This window comes from Tupaia chinensis, unplaced genomic scaffold (assembly GCF_000334495.1).
Source record: "Tupaia chinensis unplaced genomic scaffold, TupChi_1.0 Scaffold000341_1, whole genome shotgun sequence".
Lineage (NCBI taxonomy): Eukaryota > Metazoa > Chordata > Mammalia > Scandentia > Tupaiidae > Tupaia > Tupaia belangeri.
In genome coordinates, this window is record NW_006159835.1 from 3,438,719 (window position 1) to 3,457,634 (window position 18,916).

Genomic DNA, 18,916 nt, shown 5'->3' on the forward strand with positions numbered 1-18,916 from the left:
AGTGAATGTACTTGTGCTATAGCAAATAGAAAATATATACATATATATATATATATATATATATATATATTCTCTTTTTAAAAATAAATGTTTTATTAACTTTATTATTTATTTATTATATTTTATTTTGACCAGAGAGAGACAGAGGGAGAGCGAGAGAAAGGGAAAGTGAGAAAGCAAGCTGCCAGGTCTGAGACTCAAACTGCAGTTGGCCATGTTTGAGTCCTGTGCCCTTAACCACCACACCACCTGCTGGTCCCAAAAATACATTTTTAGTACTGTACTGTATCTTTACGTGTGCATGTGTATAAAATTTTTCTGTAGAGCACATTTCATTTGCTGGAGAGAGAGAGAGAGAGAGAGAGAGGGAAGGAGGGAAGGAAGGAAGGAGGGAATGCATGGTTTTCAGAAGGCCAGATTTTTTCCCCCAGAATTTTATTATTTATTTATTTATCTTAATTTGACCAGAGAGAGAGAAAGAAAATGAGAAAGCAAGCTACTAGTTCCAGTACTCAGTGGTTGGCCATATGGGAGTGTCCAGTGCTTTAACCACCATACCACCTGGTGGTCCTGAGAAGGCCAGATTTTTATGGTTCAGCATCTCTAGAAAGGAGACGTTCTTTTGGGAATCGAGAAAATGTATGTGTATTGGTGGTGGAGGGAGAAATAAAAGAGACGTCTAACAGCTTCTTATTGAGACTTTACTCTTTTTTAGCCCAACTTGTGTTTCCACATTCAGAATTATTCAGTGTTTGCAATTCTTGAGCTTTTCTGAGGTTTCATGAGACAAAATTTACTGCTGCTGTTCCCCACTATCAGTCTCATTTTTCAGCTTGATATAATTTACTAAGGCAGGCGAAATTCTTTTCTGAAAATTTTCTTGTTTTTGCCCTTATGAGTTTATGTTTTATTCTGTTCCAGTGAGGTTTTGGGAAGGAGTGGTGACAAAAGGTATCTTACCATTTTTGTTGCATTGCTAACAGAAATACTTGGGTTTAGGCGATTTATGAAAAACAGAGGTTATATGACTCGAAATTCTGGTGGACTGAAAGCCCAAGTGTTTGGGCGGGCATTACAGCATAACAGACAGAGCATGGAGAATGGAGGTATATGCAGCGCGCCATCTAATTGCTGTCCACTGGGTCTCACCTAGGCAACGCCATCACATTGGGGACTAGATTCCAAAACATGAACCTTTGGGGGACAAACTGTTATTTAAAGTATCAATTAGAGGATCTATTGAATCTGGCATACTTGGCTGGAAAAATTTGATTACAAAATAGATAGGATCTATACAGAAACCCTAAACATAAGATACATGTGTACCTTTCAGATATAATGGTTATATTAAGGCTTTTCAAAGAAATAAAAATTGGCCAATATATCTAAAAGCATCCCCCTCTATTTTCTTTATACTTTTTCTATAGATTTAGTCTCACTTTTTGATGTTGGTGTATGTCATTACAGTGTATATATTTATACTGGAATTCTATATGCGTTTATAACAACACAGTGGTTTTATGTGTGTGTTAAAAGTTAATAAATGATATACAATCTGTTTTCTTCAGCAACTCACCATTTTCATTTATAATTTCAAATTCAAGTATTAGACATTTTCTTTTTTTTTTTTCTTTTTCTGGGAGAGGTTTTCGCTATAGGGCGCGTGTGCTTGCCAGACAGACAGAGAGAGACAGAGAGACAGAAAGCGAGAAATCATCCCCCAGGGGGGATGGTCACGCCTCAATCCCTTCTCCTCCATTCTCCTCTCGGGATCTTGGGCACTCACGCACACACTCCTGGCATGAGTTTTAAGCCACCGGGTCCGTGACGCGAACCGCGGTTGACTACGTGGGAGTCCAGCGACATAGCCATTACGCTAACTGCTGGTTCCCTAGACATTTTGATACATAGAAATTCAGTTTACTTACCTAATTGTCCATTTACTTTCCAACAGATAGTACTTTTTGTTTCACTAATTTCAGTCTGATTTCTTTCTTTTTTTTAAAAATTATTTTATTTAACTTTATTTACTCATTTATTTTATTTCATTTTGACCAGAGAGGGACAGAGCAAGAGAGAGAGAAAGTGAGAAAGCAAGCCACCAGGTCCGGAACTCAAACCATGGTCGACCATGTGGGAATCCAGTGCCCCTAACTATCACGCCACCTGCTGGCCCCAGTCTGATTTCTTTCTCTATCACACTAATAAAAGTAACCTTTCCTGAGATCAGGAGATGGCGTAATGGTTATGTAGCTGGACTCCCACATAGTCGACCACAGTTTGAGTCCCAGGTCCAGCAACCTAAAACTGAAGCTGGGTGCTTATACCAAGAGCAGAATGGATTGTAGTGTAGCCATCTCCCTGGGAGGTGATTTCTCACTTTCTGCCTCTCTCTCTCTCTCTCTCTCTCTCTCTCTCCCAGCAAGCATATGTGCCCTACAGCAAAAATCTCTCTTAAAGAAAAAAAGGTAATCTTTTCTTAATTTATTTTTAAAGAATTATTTTATTTATTATCATTTTGTAATTTGACCAGAGAGAAAGGGAAAGTGAGAAAACAAACCATTAGGTCCAGGACTCAAACCATGGTTAGCCATGTGGGAGTCCAGCACCATAACTACCACGTCACCTGCTGGCCCCCTTGTCTTTTTCTTTCTTTCTTTCTTTCTTCTTCTTATTTTTTTGGAGAGGTTTTTGCTATAGGGCACATGTACTTGCCAGAAAGACAGAGACAGAAAGCAAGAAATCACCCCCCCAGGAGGGATAGCCATGCCACAATCCCTTCTCCTCCTTTCTCCTCTCAGGATCTTGGGCATGCACACACATGCGCCCGGTGTGAGTTCAAGCCACCAGGTCTGGGACTTCAACCGCGGTCAACTACATGGGAGTCTAGTGACATAGCTATGCCAACTTATGGTTTCCCCCTTTTCTTATTTTTTAAAAGTTTTCTCCTTCCAATTAAACTTTTGACTTACAGTATATCCTTAATAACTACTCAAGAATAAGGAATACAAATGAAGTTTGATATTTTGATTTGATAGTTTAATATTTTACTTATTTTTAGTTTTTGGTGCAGTTTTTACATGTGCTTGCTAGAAAGAGACAGAGAGAAAAAGGAGGAGAGTGAGCAATCACTCCCCTGGCTGATAGCTACAGGCTGTGCCTTCTTCATTCTCCTCCTGGGATTTTTGTCATAAATACCTGCCATGTTTTTCAAGCTGCTGGTTCTGGAACTTGAACTGCAGGCAGTTGGCTCTATAGGATCTACGTGTCTTAACCACCACACTACTTGGCTGGTGTGATAGTTTCATATTTTAAACATTTTTATTTTTATTTTTTTTAAGGTTTTTGCCATAGATTGTGTGTGCTTGCCTGGGAGACAAGAGAGAGAGAGTGAGAGGGAAAAGAGAAATCACCCTCTGGGAGGATGATCACGCAGCAATCCCTTCTCCATCCTTCTCTATGGATTTTGGGCATGCACACACAGGTGCCCGGTGTGAGTTTCAGGCCTCCAGGTCTGAGACTTGATCTGCGGTCCAGTGCCTTAACCACTCTACCACCTGCTGGCCTATGATGATTTCTAAGACACAGAAAATTTAAATGCCACAGGTTATACTATCTTGTTGGCTTTCATTTGTTTTTTTGTTTGCTTGTTTGTTTTGGAGAGGTTTTTGCTACAGGGTGCGCGCGCTCACCAGACAGACAGACAGACAGACAGAAAGCAAGAAATCAGCCCTCGTGGGGATGACCACGCCGCAATCCCTTCTCCTCCATTCTCCTCTCAGGATCTTGGGCATGCATGCACACATGCCCGGCATGAGTTTTAAGCCACCGGGTCCAGGACGTGAACCACGGTCGACTACATGGGAGTCCAGTGACATAGCCATTACACTAACTGCTGGTCCCATTGGCTTTCATATGTGTAGCAGGGAGTTTGCAAATTATGGCCTTTGGGTCAAATCTGGCCAGCTGCTTACTTTTGTACATGGCCACCATTTGTTTACATATTGTCAGTGGCTGTTTTCACCGTATAACAGCAGGGTTGCATAGTTGTGACAGTGTGTGGTCTGTAAATCCTAAAAAAATTACTTTCTGGTTCTTTACAGAAAAGTTTTCTAATCCCAGATCATGTGATTGTGTATAAAATCAAACATTTTATCAGATCATTGGGAAAGTCATGACATATTCTTGCATAGAAAAACATGCAAACATATGTCATGTCTTTACAGACCACCTAATACAATAGAAGACTTATTTGGACCACAAGATAAACTATATATCTCTTTCTTTGGGTTTCTTGACTTGATTTAACTTTTACTTCCTCATATAGCATTACAGTAGTAATACAGTACAGTAGCAAATGAAATGTCAATGTGTCAGTCAAGGCCCGAACAAGACATTAAAGAGGGGATTTAATAAAAGGAAATAATTACACAGATGTTGGATTTTTTTTTTTTTTGAAAGGTTTTTGCTATAGGGCACATGCGCTCGCCAGACAGACACAGACATAGAGACAGAAAGCGAGAAATCACCCTCCAGGGGGGATGATCACGCCGCAGTCCCTTCTCCATTCTCCTCTCGGGATCTTGGGCATGCACGCACACGCGCTCGGCGGGAGTTTTAAGCCACCGGATCCGGGACGCGAAGCGCAGTTGACTATGTGGTAGTCCAGCGACATTAGCCATTACACTAACTGCTGGTTCCCACAGATATTGGATGTTTAAAACACAAAGAGTGAACCTGGGGATGATGGTGGTGATAACTTCAGGAAGCAGCTGTCTTCCCTAAATCTAGGAAAGCAAAGAAAAGGAGGGTTGTCAGAATCTATTATTTTGTTGGGAAAGTCATGACATAATTTTCTGTTTTTCTATGCATGAAAATGTGTCATGACTCTCGACCCAATATAACTTAAAGGAGGGCCTGGTGAAGGAAGGTAGGATCATAGAGGGGATACTGCCTGGTTATTGCTAGTACCTTTAAGAGGAGGGGTACCATGAGACCGGTTCTTGGAGTGTTAAGAGAAGATGGAGGCTGGAATCAGTGCCACTGCTGGGTTATAACTTTAACGTATAGCAAGCTTAACAAGTCTTTGGTCTGTCGTCCTGCTTTCTAGTGGTCATATCTTGCCCTGTAAGCATTGAAGGAATATCTTAACAGGAAGCCAACCAGAAGTGGAAGATGTAGCTTGTAGATCCCTGCCCATGCATCATAAAACATAGATCAGAAAGGTGGATTTTGGAGTTTAGAGATAATACTAGAACAATTGGCAGAGTCACCTCCACCCCCAATGCATTTCTCAAAAAAGTGTTCTTATGCTCAAGTTAGTCACTAAATAAGCTACGAATTTCCTTGATGAAAGCAAAAGAATAGCAATCAGAAATGTTTGCATTTGTAACTCTAGGCTTTATTTTGAGATGATTAGATTAACATTATTTATTCATAATTTATATTCTGTTTTCTACTTTATTTCAGTATCAGATATAGAAGGTGGTGATGGACTGCAGCTCAGAAAGGAACATACTCTCAAGATATTTGCTTATATCAATTCCTGGACACAGAGGTATGGATCTTTAGGTATTTTAAGGACTAACTTTGTGAGTTGTATTTTAAATTGCTATTGTTGTTCATCAAATTTTGCTTTCAGAATGTTGAGTTGGTTATCTTAGTTATTAAATACCAGTTTGTCAGTATTTATTAAATCCATTTCTTATTCTGATCATGGTTCTGTTTTTAAAACAGCTTGAAAGTCTTATTTCTTTCACCCCTTTTCCATTATTTAAGAATATGAGAGTAACTGGAATTCTGAAAAAATTATTTTGATAGATTAAAAATTTATGGCAGAGCTAAAGGCTTGTAACAAATTTAATAATTTAAAAGATCAGTATTATAGTAGGGGGACACTTATAAGCCCCTTCATATTTGTTTCTTTTCTTTAATATTAATGTATATTGGGGCCAGCAGGTGGCGTAGTGGTTAAGTCAGCTGGATTCCCATATGGCTAACTGTGGTTTGAGTTCTAGACCCGGTGGCTTCAAAATCATGCCGGGTGTGTGTACCTGTGTGCCCAAGATACTGAGAGGAGAATGGAGGAGAGGAAATTGTGGCATGGCCGTCCCCCTGGGGGATGATTTCTCACTTTCCTAACTCTGTGTGTGTGTTTCTCTCTCCTCTCTGGTGAGTGCTCACACTTTATAGCAAAAACCTAAAAAAAGAAAAGTTATGTATATCAGACCAATTCCTAGGTAATGTTTATTGAGTATATAAAGGGGGAACATAATACACCAATGTTTATAACAAGGATTTGCAAGTTTCTATTTCTCAGTGTGATTTTAGCTAGTCATGGCTAATAATTCTCACCTACATTCCTGTGTAGACTGAACTTTAAATTTTTATGAGTAAGAATGTTTGAAGCATTGTATGCTGTGATCAGTGAACATGTTGACTGCAGTGATACATAAGTGAATTTCCTGAATTACAGTGGTGGTGATCATAAACAGTTCAGTGAAATAGGTTTGTCTGAAATACCATTTCCTCTGTCTATTTTCTTCTATTTTTTTTCCCTTCTCTTTGTCAACAAAATTAGTAGATGTCTTGGTCCATAAACGTTTGTAGATTTTCATGGTTTTTACCTTGTAATACCCTTTGGGCCAGCCAGTGATCTGATAATTAAGGCACCAGATCCCATATGGCTAATCTCATGGTTCAAGTCCCAGACTTGGCAACTTGGAAAACACTCCAGGCAGATGTGGGTGTGCGCATCCCAAAATCCTGAAAAGAGGGAGATGGAGGAGTAGGGATTGTGGTATGACCTTCCCCCTTTGATGGGTGTATTTTCCTCTCTTTCTGTCTCTCTCTGGCATGTGCATGTACCCTCTAGCAAAATGAAACAAAATCTAGTTGGATCACAATGCTTTGTAGAAACAGTTTTGGCTTATTCTTTCCTCATCTCTTCTTCCCTTGGTCCTAAATTATTTCCTTGGGAATCAGAAAATATTGTTGCCTAGGTTAAGACAGTGGTTCTTGCGTTCAGCAAGTGACATCGTGGTTAAGGTGCTGGACTGGTGGCTTGAAAATCATGCCAGGTGTGTGTGCGTGTGTGTGTGTGCCTAAACTCCCAGGAGAAGTTACTGTGGCATGGCCATCCCCCTCAGGGTGATTTCTCACTTTCCTTCTCTGTCTTACTCTGTCAAGTGTACAATGCTGTATGACAAAAAATCTTAAAAAAAAAAAAAGAAAAGAAAAGAAAATTATTTGACCACTGGTTCAAGTAGTGGTTTTCAGAAATTAGTATATACATGTTTTCACTAAAGGTCGAATACTGTGGAATAACTGTACTTTCATACTTTCAGCAGTACCAGGCTAAGGAAAATGATGTTAGATCCATTGGACTGTTTGTGATAGATGGAATTCTAGAGCCCAGCTTGAAAATAATTTCATTTTGAAAGGTTTCTCATGAATGTTTATTTAATAACAATTTGCTTAATTGAAGCTGCATATTTTATGCTAGGTATTTAGGAATTTTTATCATTAGCGTGTTTTTGCTTATTTATTATATAATATTTAAAAGAAAAATTATAGAGGGCTAGCCAGGTGACATGGTGGTTCAAGTGGCTGGATCCCACATGACTTACTACTGTGTGGTTCGAGTCTCCACCTGGTTGCTTGAAAAACATGCCAGACACATGTGCCTGTGTGTCCAAAATCCTGACAGGAGGATGAAGGAGGATGGGAGGAGTTGTCATGCAGGATCCGGCATTTCTTGATAGTGCATTACTGCTGCGTTATTGAGCTGGGCCCCAATATTGCGTTGGAACAGTGTTAGCTATTTTTACTCCTAAGCTTTTCCATATTCTATTGTAATTACTCTCCCTTAGAGCTTTTAGAATTTTTATCACTCTTCAGCTTCAGAAATTTAATGATGATACTTTTTTTTTTGAGGAGGTTTTTGCTATAGGGCACAACAGAAAGGGACAGAGAGACAGGAGCGAGAAATCACCCCTCCCGGGGGGATGGCCACGCTACAATCCCTTCTCCATTCTCCTCCTTGGATATTGGGCATGCATGCACATGTGCCCAGCCTGAGTTTAAGCCACCGGGTCCAGGACCCAAATGGCGGTCAACTACATGGGAGTTCAGTGATTTAGCCATTATACCATCTGGTATAATGGTATCTGGTCCCGATGATATATATTTTATTAAGTCTTTCAGTTCTGAAATTTTTATTTAGTAGTTTTTTCACCTTCATACTTTCTACTTTGTCTTCTCAGAACTATTATTAGCCAGATATTGTACTTTCTTCATAATTTACTGTTTTTCCTCTCCATTTTCAGTCTGTGTTCTACTCTCTGGGAAATATCTTTATTTTAATTTTATTTATTTATTTATTTTAAATAATTTATTTTTTATTTTATTTATTCATTCATTAATTTTAATTTGACCAGAGAGAGACACAGAGAGAGAAAGAGAATGAGAAAAAGCAAGCCACCAGGTCCAGGACTCGAAATGTGGTCGGCCATGTGGGAATATCCAGCATCTTAACCATCATGCCACTTGCTGGTCCCTGAAATATCTTTATTTTTATCCCCAGGACTTTCTGTCAAATTTTAGAGTTGTTACAATTTTAGTTTGTTTTTAAACTGCAAATGCTATATATAATAGAGGTATAAAATGTATGGTTTTTAGTCCCAGTCAATAGGGCAGTGGTAAATACAATTCTCTGTGAAGTAATTCTACGTGAGAACATTCCATATAGAATTACTTGGTTCAATTACTTGGATGGTTCAAGTCTGGAGAACTTCCAGAATACACTGTACCCCCTTTCTATATTAATAAGGGCTAGCGTTAGATTGTGATGTCAGGACTTGTTGAGGGTGTTATGTGTGTGTGTGTGTCTCTCTCTCTCTATGAAGAAATGAACTTTACAAAAATGTATATTTATACACATTAAAGGGGCTCTGTTAATGTTATTTGAATTTATAATTTTCATAGCAATCTGTTTCAGTAATCTAGTATTTCTTATATTTCAGTATATAAATTAACAGTTAAAATCTTTTTTCTTTGTACATTTTATTTATTTTCTCAGAATTTCTCTTCAGTATTTTTGAGAGTTTTTTGCTGTAGGGTGAATGTACTCACAGGAGAGACAGAGACAGATAGACAGAAAGCGAGAAATCATCCCACCCAGGATGGATGGCCCTGCCGCAGTTCCTTCTTGATTCTCCTCTTGGGATTTTGGGCATGCATACACACTCACCTGGCATGAGTTTAAGCTGTTGGGTTCAGGACTCGAACCACAGACAACTATGTGGGAGTCCAGCCATGTGATCACTTTGCCATCTGGTGGTCCCTCTTCACTTTTTTTTTTTTTTTTTTCCTTAATTCGTGATACCGAGAGCATGTGTACATGCATGAGAGAGAGAGAGAGAGAGAGACATAGACAAACAGAAAAAACTGAGGAAGGAAGACGGAGAGGAGGAGGAAGCAACATCTCCCAACAGTCTAGTCATGATTCTCTCATACCTCTAGCTCTTCACGATCTTTGGTGCCATCTGCATGTCTGCCACGTTTCAGGTCAACTGGGCTAGGGACATGGACTCTAGTTTTTTTTTTTTTTTTAGAGAGGTTTTTGCTACAGGGTGCGTGCGCTCGCCAGACAGACAGAGAAAGACAGAGAGACAGAAAGCGAGAAATCACACCCCAGAGGGGATGGTCATGCCGCAATCCCTACTCCTCCATTCTCTGGGATCTTGGGCACACATGCACACGCGCCCGGCGTGAGTTTTAAGCCACCGGGGCCGGGACGCGAACCGAGGTCGACTACGGGGGAGTCTAGCGACCCAGCCATTACGCTAACTGCTGGTTCCCATGGACTCTAGTTTTCATGTAGCTTCCAGCACTGCAGTCTGTTACTAACTGCCACAGAGGCTGGGTTCTTTACTGTTTGTTTTTGTTTGCCTTTTGTTATACGAGTTTTGCTTGAACTTTGTATGATCCTTGTTATTCTTTCAAGACTGAAAGAGGTGTACTGAAAGTGAATTGGGGGGATCAGTAGATGATATGGAGGTTAGAATAGCAGGATCCCACATGGTCGACCATGCGGTTTGAGTCTTTGACCTAGCAGCTTGGGAAAAAGAAAAAAAAAAAAACACGGAGTACATGTGCATACATACAGAATCCTGAGAGGGGAAGTGAGGCAAAAGGATAGCTGCATGGCCATCCCCTGGTGGGTGCTTTTTCCTTTCCCTCTCTTTGGGTCTGGAGAGTACACGTGCCCTGTGACTGTGACCATAAATAAATACATATGTACTTACGTACGTACTTGAAAGTTTCTGTTGGCATGTACTGAAGGATAGTACAACAGTGAACAGGATTTCTTGTTGGGGAAAAATGGGCATATCTCTTGGACTGATAATATTCTCTAAGAGCAAAAAAAAAAAAAAAAAAAAAAAAAAGACACAAAAAAGACGGGGAAAGGGATATGTACCTAGGCGTAACGGCTATGTCACTGGACTCCCATTTTAGTTGACCACAGTTCGAGTCCCAGACCCTGTGACTTAAACTCACCCTGGGCGCATGTGCATGTGTGCTCAAGATCCCGAGAGGAGAATGGAGTAGAAGGGATTGCAGTGTGGCCATCTCCACTGGGGGATGATTTCTCACTTTCTGTCTTTCTGGCAAGTGCACGCGCCCTATAGCAAAAATCTCTCCAAAAAAATAAATGTGTGTATATACTACACACACACACACTTATATGTATATATATATGCACACACACACACATACATATACACACACTCTAAGAGAAGTATCTTTCAGTCTTTGACCTTGAAATACGATAGTCTGATTGTTGAGTGAAATATTTGAGGAGGTTCACCATTCTTTTGTATATTTTCCTCTCTTGCTTTCCGGTTTTTCTTTTTTTCCCCCTGTTCTTCATAATAGACCATATGCACACTCTGAGAGATTTATGAGTAACCTTCACTGGGTCTGGTCATACAGTGATTTCTGTCTTGCAGTCCACTGGATCCTGGGCACTTGCAGCATGCCCGGTTTGTCACAGGCTGACTAGGCCAGGAATTGGAACCATCATTGCCCATGCGAGATAGCTGGTGCCTTTTTTTTTTTTTTTTTTTTAAGGTTTTTGCCATAGGGTACTTGTGCTTGCCAAAGACAGAGAGAGAGGGAAAGTGAGAAATCACCCCGTTAGAGGGATGACTGTGCAGTAGTCCCTTCTCCGTTTTCCTCTTGAGATTCTGGGCATACACACAGATGTGTCTGGTATGAGTTTCAAGCCAAGTTTAAGTCCTGGGTTCAGTACTTAAACCATGGTCAGCCATGTGGGAGTCTAGCATGTTAACTACCATGCCATCTTCTGGCCCATATGGTGTCTTTTGAACAACACATTACTGCTGTGCCAATGGAGCCAGCCCTGCTTTTCCCTTCTTAATTATACCTACCTTCTTCGGTGTATTATTATTATTATTTTTAGTTTTTGCTACAGGGTGCATGCGTTTGCCGGATGGATGGATGGGACATGAGGAATCATCCCCGCCTGGGGTGGGGGGGATGGCCATGCTGCATGCCATCTCTATTCTCCTCTCAGGATTTTGGACACAAATGCACATGTGCCCGGCATGTTTTTCAAACTGCCAGGTCCCTGATTCAAACCAGCAATTGACCATGTGGGGTCCAACAGCCTTAACTTCTGTGCCACCTGCTGACCCTATTCCTAACTTTAGAGATACTTGTTTTTTTATTTTTATTTTTTTAAAAATTACTTATTTTATTTGTGTATTATTATTCTTTAATTTGACCAGCAAAAACAGAGTAAGAGAGGGAGAGTGAGAAAGCAAGCTGCCAGGTCTGGGACTACAACCATGGTCAGCCATGTGGAAATCTGGCACCTTAACCACCATATCACCTGCTGGCCTAATAATTGATGCTCTTAAGTCCTAAGCTTTTTTAGTGTTTGGGGTGAATTTTTCTCTTCGTTGATATGTCCCTCTGTAGCTTCTTTCAGCTATATTTTTTCCGCTCTTATCCACTTAACTATTTTACCCAAAATTTGTTTGAATCTATCATGTTTTCTTTGTAGAGTTAGATCTTTTTTACTTTTAGTATATTTGAGGTGGGGTTTGGAACAAAGGAGAAATTTCTTTTTTTTTTTTTTTTTTCTGGAGAGATTTTCACTGTAGGGTGCGTGCGCTCGCCAGACAGACAGAGAGAGACATAGAGACAGAAAGCGAGAAATCACCCCCCACGGGGGATGGTCACGCCGCAATCCTTTCTCCTCCATTCTCCTCTCGGGATCTTGGGCACACACGCATAGCGCCCGGCGTGAGTTTTAAGCCACCGGGTCTGGGACACGAACCGCGGTCGACCACGTGGGAGTCCAGCGACATAGCCACTACGCTAACTGCTGGTTCCCGAACAAAGGAGAAATTTCTTTACACGTTAAAATCCCGTTTAGTTTCATTGAAAGTGACTATGCTTAAAAAAAAAACAAAAAAAATTGGGGAATGGGGGCCAGCAGGCAGCATGGCGGTCTAGGCCCCATACTCCCTCCCATATGGCCAACTACAGTTCAAATCCAGGATATGGTGGCTTGCTTTCTTACTTTGTCTCTCTCTCTCCCTCCCTCCCCTCTCTTCCCGTCTCCCTTTCCCTGGTGAGTGTGTGTGCCCTACAGCAAATTAAATAAATTCATTATGAAAATATTTTTTTCTGTTGCATTGTAGGTATGCTTTGTGTGTGTGTATACAAATATATATGCTATATTGACAATTCAAATACCTAGATATCTTACAATTGAGTATAATAGAATAAAAAGTGTATTTTTTGTAATATGTAATTATTTCTTTAAGCTTTTATGTTTCGGGTCTGCAAGGACTTAGACTCAGTGTTTTCAGGTTACTTGTTGTCATCATTTTTGTCTTTGAAAATTTGTCTTCTATGGGACCAGCTGTTAGCGTAATGGCTCTGTCTCTGGACTTCCATGTAGTTGACTGCGGTTCGCGTCCCGGACCCGGTGGCTTAAAACTCAATGCCGGGCATGTGCGTGCATGCCCAAGATCCCGAGAGGAGAGTGAAGGAGAGCGGTGTCGCCTGCCCCCCTGGGGGAGGATTTCTCACTTTCTGTCTCTCTCTCTCTCTCTCTCTCTCTCTCTCTGTCTGGCGAGCGCACGTGCCCTGTAGCAAAAACCTCTACCAAAAAAAAAAGAAAGAAAATTAGTCTCCTAATCAACTAAACAATTTCATGTTCATTTCCTAATGGTTAATTTTTCCTTCAAAGAATTATTTAATTTTGTTACTGTTTTTTAATTTCATTGTAGTGCTCTCATTGCACTCATAGTGGGGAGCGGGAAGGAGAGTCAGAAAGCAAGTTGCCAGGTTTGAAGCTCAAACCTCAGTAGGCCTTGTGGGAGTCCAGTGCCTTAACTACCGTGCCAGTTCTGACCCATTTAGCAATTAATTTTTAAAGTAAATTTGGCTTTATCTGTTTCTTTCCTAATCCAGTTTAGTCTCTAAGATCTTTTTCGGGAAACTCAGATTTCATTTCTTGTAAAGAAAGTTACTCTTGTTCATTAGATCTCACTTTGAACTGATTTTCCTAAGGTACTCCAAAAGCTTTTTTTTTTTTTTTTTTTTCTAAGAGATTTTTGCTATAGGGCACATGCACTTGCTGGAGAGACAGAGAGACAGAAAGCAAGAAACCACCCATTGAGGGAATGGCCACGCCGCAGTCTCTTCTCCATTCTCCTCAGGATTTTGGTGCTCACATGCCCGGTATGAATTTTTTTTTAATTTAAATTTATTTATTTACGTTCATTCACTGTACATCATTACAACATACAAAATGAGATTTTCCATCCAGAGTACACTGTATATTGTCTCAATCAAGCACATCAACATACATATTATTGTCAACAAATTTTCTGTTTCTTGTTTCCTGTATATTTTGCTTTTTTTCCCCCTATCCTTGATTCCCTATTTCTTACCCTCTGCCATCTCCCACTCTCTTCCCACACTGTCTCTGGTATCTATGTTTACTTTCTATACTATTTTCCCCCCACATTTTATTGAATTACTAAAGATCTTAATTAATCTAAATATTTTCATAGCAAACACAGCTGATAAATACATTTCCATGAACACAAGTCTAACTTTACGCATCCTATAAAGTAGCACCTAGCTGGGGCTATATATCTTACTGCGGTCATCGAATGGATTTTTCTTCTGAAACTTTTTTTGTAACTTAATTTACATTCTTTCTCTAAGCATCATCACAGCATAACAAACTTTCCCTAAGCATCATCACAGCATACAAAATGTGATTTCTCATCCAGTATATACTGCATAATGACTTAATCATGCATATTATCAAAAATTTTTCATTTCTAGTTCCTAGAATTTTTTACCCCTTGCCCGGTATGAATTTTAAGCCACTGGGTCCGGGACTCAAACCGCATCAACTACTTGGAGTCCAGTGATGTAACCATTTCGCCATCTGCCTGTCCCACTCCAGAAGTATCTTAAAAGAGTTGTAAGCATTTAGTCTCAAAGTTGCAATAGGAAAGGAATTTGAGAGTACTTAGCTGGTAAACTCTGTATTGGATTTCTCATAAGGGTTCAGTAATGATGTTGGCTAGGTTACAGTCATTTGAAGGCTTGTATGGGACTGGAGAATGTGCTTCAAGTTGCCTCATGTAACACAGTTGTCAAGTCAGTGCTGGTTGTTAATAGGAGGCCTTAGTTCTTCCTCATAGGGACTTCTTTGCAGCTTGCTTGAGTATGGGTACAACATGATAGCTGGCTTTTCTGAGAGGGGGTGATCCAGGAGAGATCAAGGCCGGAGTGGCAGTATCTTTTATGACCTAGTCTCAGATATCACACATTGTCATTTGTGCCACATTTTGTTCATAAGAAGTGAGTTCCAACCACATTCAAGGGGAGAAAAGTTGGCCCTCTCTTTTTAAATGGAAGTATATCAAAGGATTTGCAGCCATACTTCAAATTCAGCATACCTGGAGAAATGAAGTTTTTTCTACATGGTCTTGCAGGGAGTTGATCTGTTCAAACTACAGTATAGATGTTTTGATAATAATTACTTAAGAACAAATTACAACTAATAGTTCCTAAACTATCATTAGATACAAATAATAGAATTAGGTACTCGAGTATTATTTACTTATTGATTCACAACACTCATTTAATTGTCCACAATATGCCATACATTGTGCTACTAATTAAAACTGTCGAATAGGGTCCAGCAGATGATGTAATGGTTACGTCTCTGGACTCCCACATAGTTGACTGCAGTTCGCGTCCTGCATCCAGTGGCTTAAACTCACGTCAGGTGTGTGTGCGTGCGTGCCCAAGATCCCCAGAAGAGAAGGAGAAGGGATTGCTGCGTGGACATACCCTCCCTTGGGAGCGATTACTCACATTCTGTCTCTCTGTCTTTTGGCGAGTGCACGCGCCCTATAGCAAAAATAACAAGAAAAGAAACTCTAAGAATACTAGGTTTGTAAAACTTAATGACTCTTTGGTTTTCATTTATTATTTTGCTGGAGTCAAGTAGTGTGTGTGTTTGTGTTTGTGTGTGTGTGTGTTTTGGAGTGTTCCTAAATTTTGAAAAGTTCATTTAATTGTGAGAGTGAGATTGATTCATTGACCTTTTTTTGTTGTTGTTATTGGGGGGGAATTTTTGCTAAAGGGCATGCTTGCTTGCTAGAGAAACAGACAGAAAGCAAAAAATGACCCCCAAGGGGGTATTGCCATGCTACAATCCCTTCTCTTACATTCTCATCCTGGGATTTTGAGCATGCATGTACAAGCGCCCAGCATGAGTTTTAAGCCTCCAGGTCTGGGCCTCCAACCAGGGTCCCACTGTGTAGGAGTACACTGACATTAACCATTATGCCATCTGCTGGTCCCTGATTCATTGATTGTTTTTTGTTTGTTTGTTTGTTTGTTTTTTTGAGAGGTTTTCGCTATAGGGCACGTGCGCTCGCCAGACAGAGACAGAGAGACAGAAAGCAAGAAATCACCCCCCAGGGGGGATGGTCACACTGCAGTCCCTTCTCCTCCATTCTCCTCTCGGGATCTTGGGCACGTATGCACACGCACCCGGCGTGAGTTTTAAGCCACCGGGCCCAGGACGCGAACTGTGCTCGACTACGTGGGAGTCCAGCGGCATAACCATTACGCTAACTGCTGGTTCCCTGATTCATTGATTGTTAACAGGGTCTTCCCACCTTGGGAATTCTTCTACCCCAGCCTTCCAGCTAATTAGGATTACAGGTGTACAACATAACCTATTTTAAGTTGGGTGGGAAACCGATCCTGGTACTCTCAGAGACATGACCTTAGTCTCTGAGCAGCAGCCTTTTAGTAGTGTATGGCACTGCAACAGAGCCTCTGAACACTTCCGATCTGTTAAATACGGTTGGAACATCCCTTTCAAGTAGGTTCAAGCAAATTGTAAATTTAACAACACTGCTGTTTTGCTGCCAGCAGGTGGCATGGTTAATGCCTTTGGTCTCCCACGTGGCCAACCATAGTTTCAGTCCTGGACCTAGTGCTTTGCTTTCTCCCTTTCTCTCTCTGGTGACCACACATACTCTATAGCAAATTAAGAATAATAATAATAGGGGGCCGGCATATCCTCTCTGTGTTCCTCTCCAGTCAAATTTAAATAAATCAATAAAGTTATATAAAATAATTCTTAAAAAATTAATGAAATTAAAGAAGGCTCTTGTTTTATTAATTGACAACAGAACCCCATATGTTAAACAACTAGCTAGCTTTACTAATAAGATATTTTATTATAGCCAGTTTTCTAATACAGGTTGAGAATATGTTTTCTGAAATGCTTGATATTCGCATCTAGATTTTGGATTTTTTTGGGTTTGATAAATTTTGCACATGCATAATAAGATATCTTGAGGAGGGAACCAGCAGTTAGCATAACGGCTATGTCGCTGGACTCCCACGTAGTCGACCGCGGTTCGCATCCCGGACCCGGTGGCTTAAACCTCACTCCCGGCGCGTGTGCGTGCGTGCCCAAGATCCCGAGAGGAGAATGGAGGAGAAGGGATTGCGGCATGACCATCCCCCTGGGGGGTGATTTCTTGCTTTCTGTCTCTATGTCTCTCTCTGTTTGTCTGGCGAGTGCACGCGCCCTATAGTGAAAAACCTCTCCAAAAAAAAAAGAATAATAAAAAAAAAAGATATCTTGAAGATAGGACCCAAATCTAAACACAAAATTTATATTTGTTCATGTATACCTTATATACATACCCTAAAGGTAATTTTATATGGTATTTTCGTATTGTAGCATTTTGACTGTCACATAAGATTATATCTGAAGTTTTCTACTTGTGGCATCATGCCCATGCTTAGAAAGTTTAGAATTTTGGAGCATTTTGGATTTTTTTGATTTGGGATATTCAACCTGTACTTGTTAAATAATATGTAATTATTAAACTTGAGACACAAAGACATATGCCACAGTTCTTATTCTGAAATGATTTTTTTGCCTAGAAGAACATACAAAATACATAGGGAGAAATGTGAATAATAGCTGTAAGCCTAACATGGTGACTTTATGCTAACTAAAGTATCAGTTGTTGGTGTGATATTATTTTTTTAAGTTATCATAGTGCTTACTCCAACAGGAAGGAGAAAATAAAAACTGAAATTTAGAAAAAAATGTTTTAGTATTAGCTTACTTAGGTTTTTTTTTTTTTTAATGTTTATAAAGTAATTGTTGCCTTTCTTGGAAGTACTTATTTATTCTTTTTTATTTTTTCTCTTACAGGCAATGTCTGTGCTGCTTCAAGGAATATAAGCATTTGGAAATTTTTAACCAAGTAGTGTGTGCACTTATTAACTTAGTGATTGCCCAAGTTCAAGTGCTCCGGGACCAGCTTTGTAAACATTGTACTACTATTAACATAGATTCCGCGTGGCAAGATGAGCATAATCAAGTGGAAGAACCACTGAATATAGATAGAGAATGTAATGAAGGAAGTACAGAAAGACAAAAATCAATAGAAAAAAAATCAAACTCTTCAAGGATTTGTAATCTGAGTGAGGAGGAATCTTCAAAGAGTTCTGATCTTTTTAGTTTATGGAGTACAGATGAGAAAGAAAAACTCTTACTATGTGTGGCAAAAATTTTTCAGATTCAGTTTCCCTTATATACTGCTTACAAGCATAATACTCATCCTACTATAGAGGTATGTAAAAATAGGTACTGTGAATTTTAAGTAACACCAAATCATAGTGTGGTAGTCCACTTATCAGTTATGAATAAATACAAAGACAATTGTTGTTGATGGAAAAATCACTAGTGTTACCAAAATTATTCCAGTTTTTTTTTGAAAGCATTTCTACAAGAATTTGTGCTGAAAATTCGCTAGCATTGTCTTATTAAGGGGAGCTTTATAAATTGAACTCATGGAAATGAAGCTATTAGTGATTGAAACATTCTACTTGTATAGATCTGTACGTAATGTGACTCTGAAAAATGAATGGTTGAGGAAAAAGAAGCTGATAAGATTTTTAATTTCATTCTTGGAAGTGTAGGTTATAGAATCCAGCCTATGGTCTAGTGGTTAAGACAGCTGGATCCCTCATGGTCAACTACATGATTAAAGTTCCAGACCTGGCAGCATGAAAAAACATGCTGGGCATGTGTGGGTACTCGCCCAAGATACTGAAAGGAGGAAGAGATGGAGAAGGGATTGAAGCATGGCTAAACCATGGGAGTGCTTTCTTGTGTTTCCTTTTTTTTTTTTTCTTTTTTTTTCTTTTAAAATTTTTCTCCATCAAGTATACGTACACTTTGGCAAAATTTTAAAAAAGAAATAAAGGCTACAGGTTAGGTTCATGGCTAATGGAGCTGGATCCCATA

The 18,916-nt window shown here is 39.8% G+C and overlaps 1 protein-coding gene across 4 annotated transcripts in view; it reads left to right on the forward strand.

Moving 5' to 3' along the window:
* The first annotated feature begins 5,398 nt into the window (after window positions 1-5,398).
* The window catches only part of USP34 (ubiquitin specific peptidase 34), a 246,799-nt gene continuing 233,281 nt past the window's right edge, over window positions 5,399-18,916 (forward strand). For all 4 annotated transcript variants that reach the window (XM_014589224.2, XM_027773341.1, XM_027773342.1 and 1 more), the window contains exons 1-2: window positions 5,399-5,557; window positions 17,819-18,239. In XM_014589224.2, the coding sequence (XP_014444710.2) occupies window positions 5,412-5,557; window positions 17,819-18,239 (567 nt within the window). In that variant the 5' untranslated portion in view covers window positions 5,399-5,411. The remainder of the gene's footprint in view (window positions 5,558-17,818; window positions 18,240-18,916) is intronic.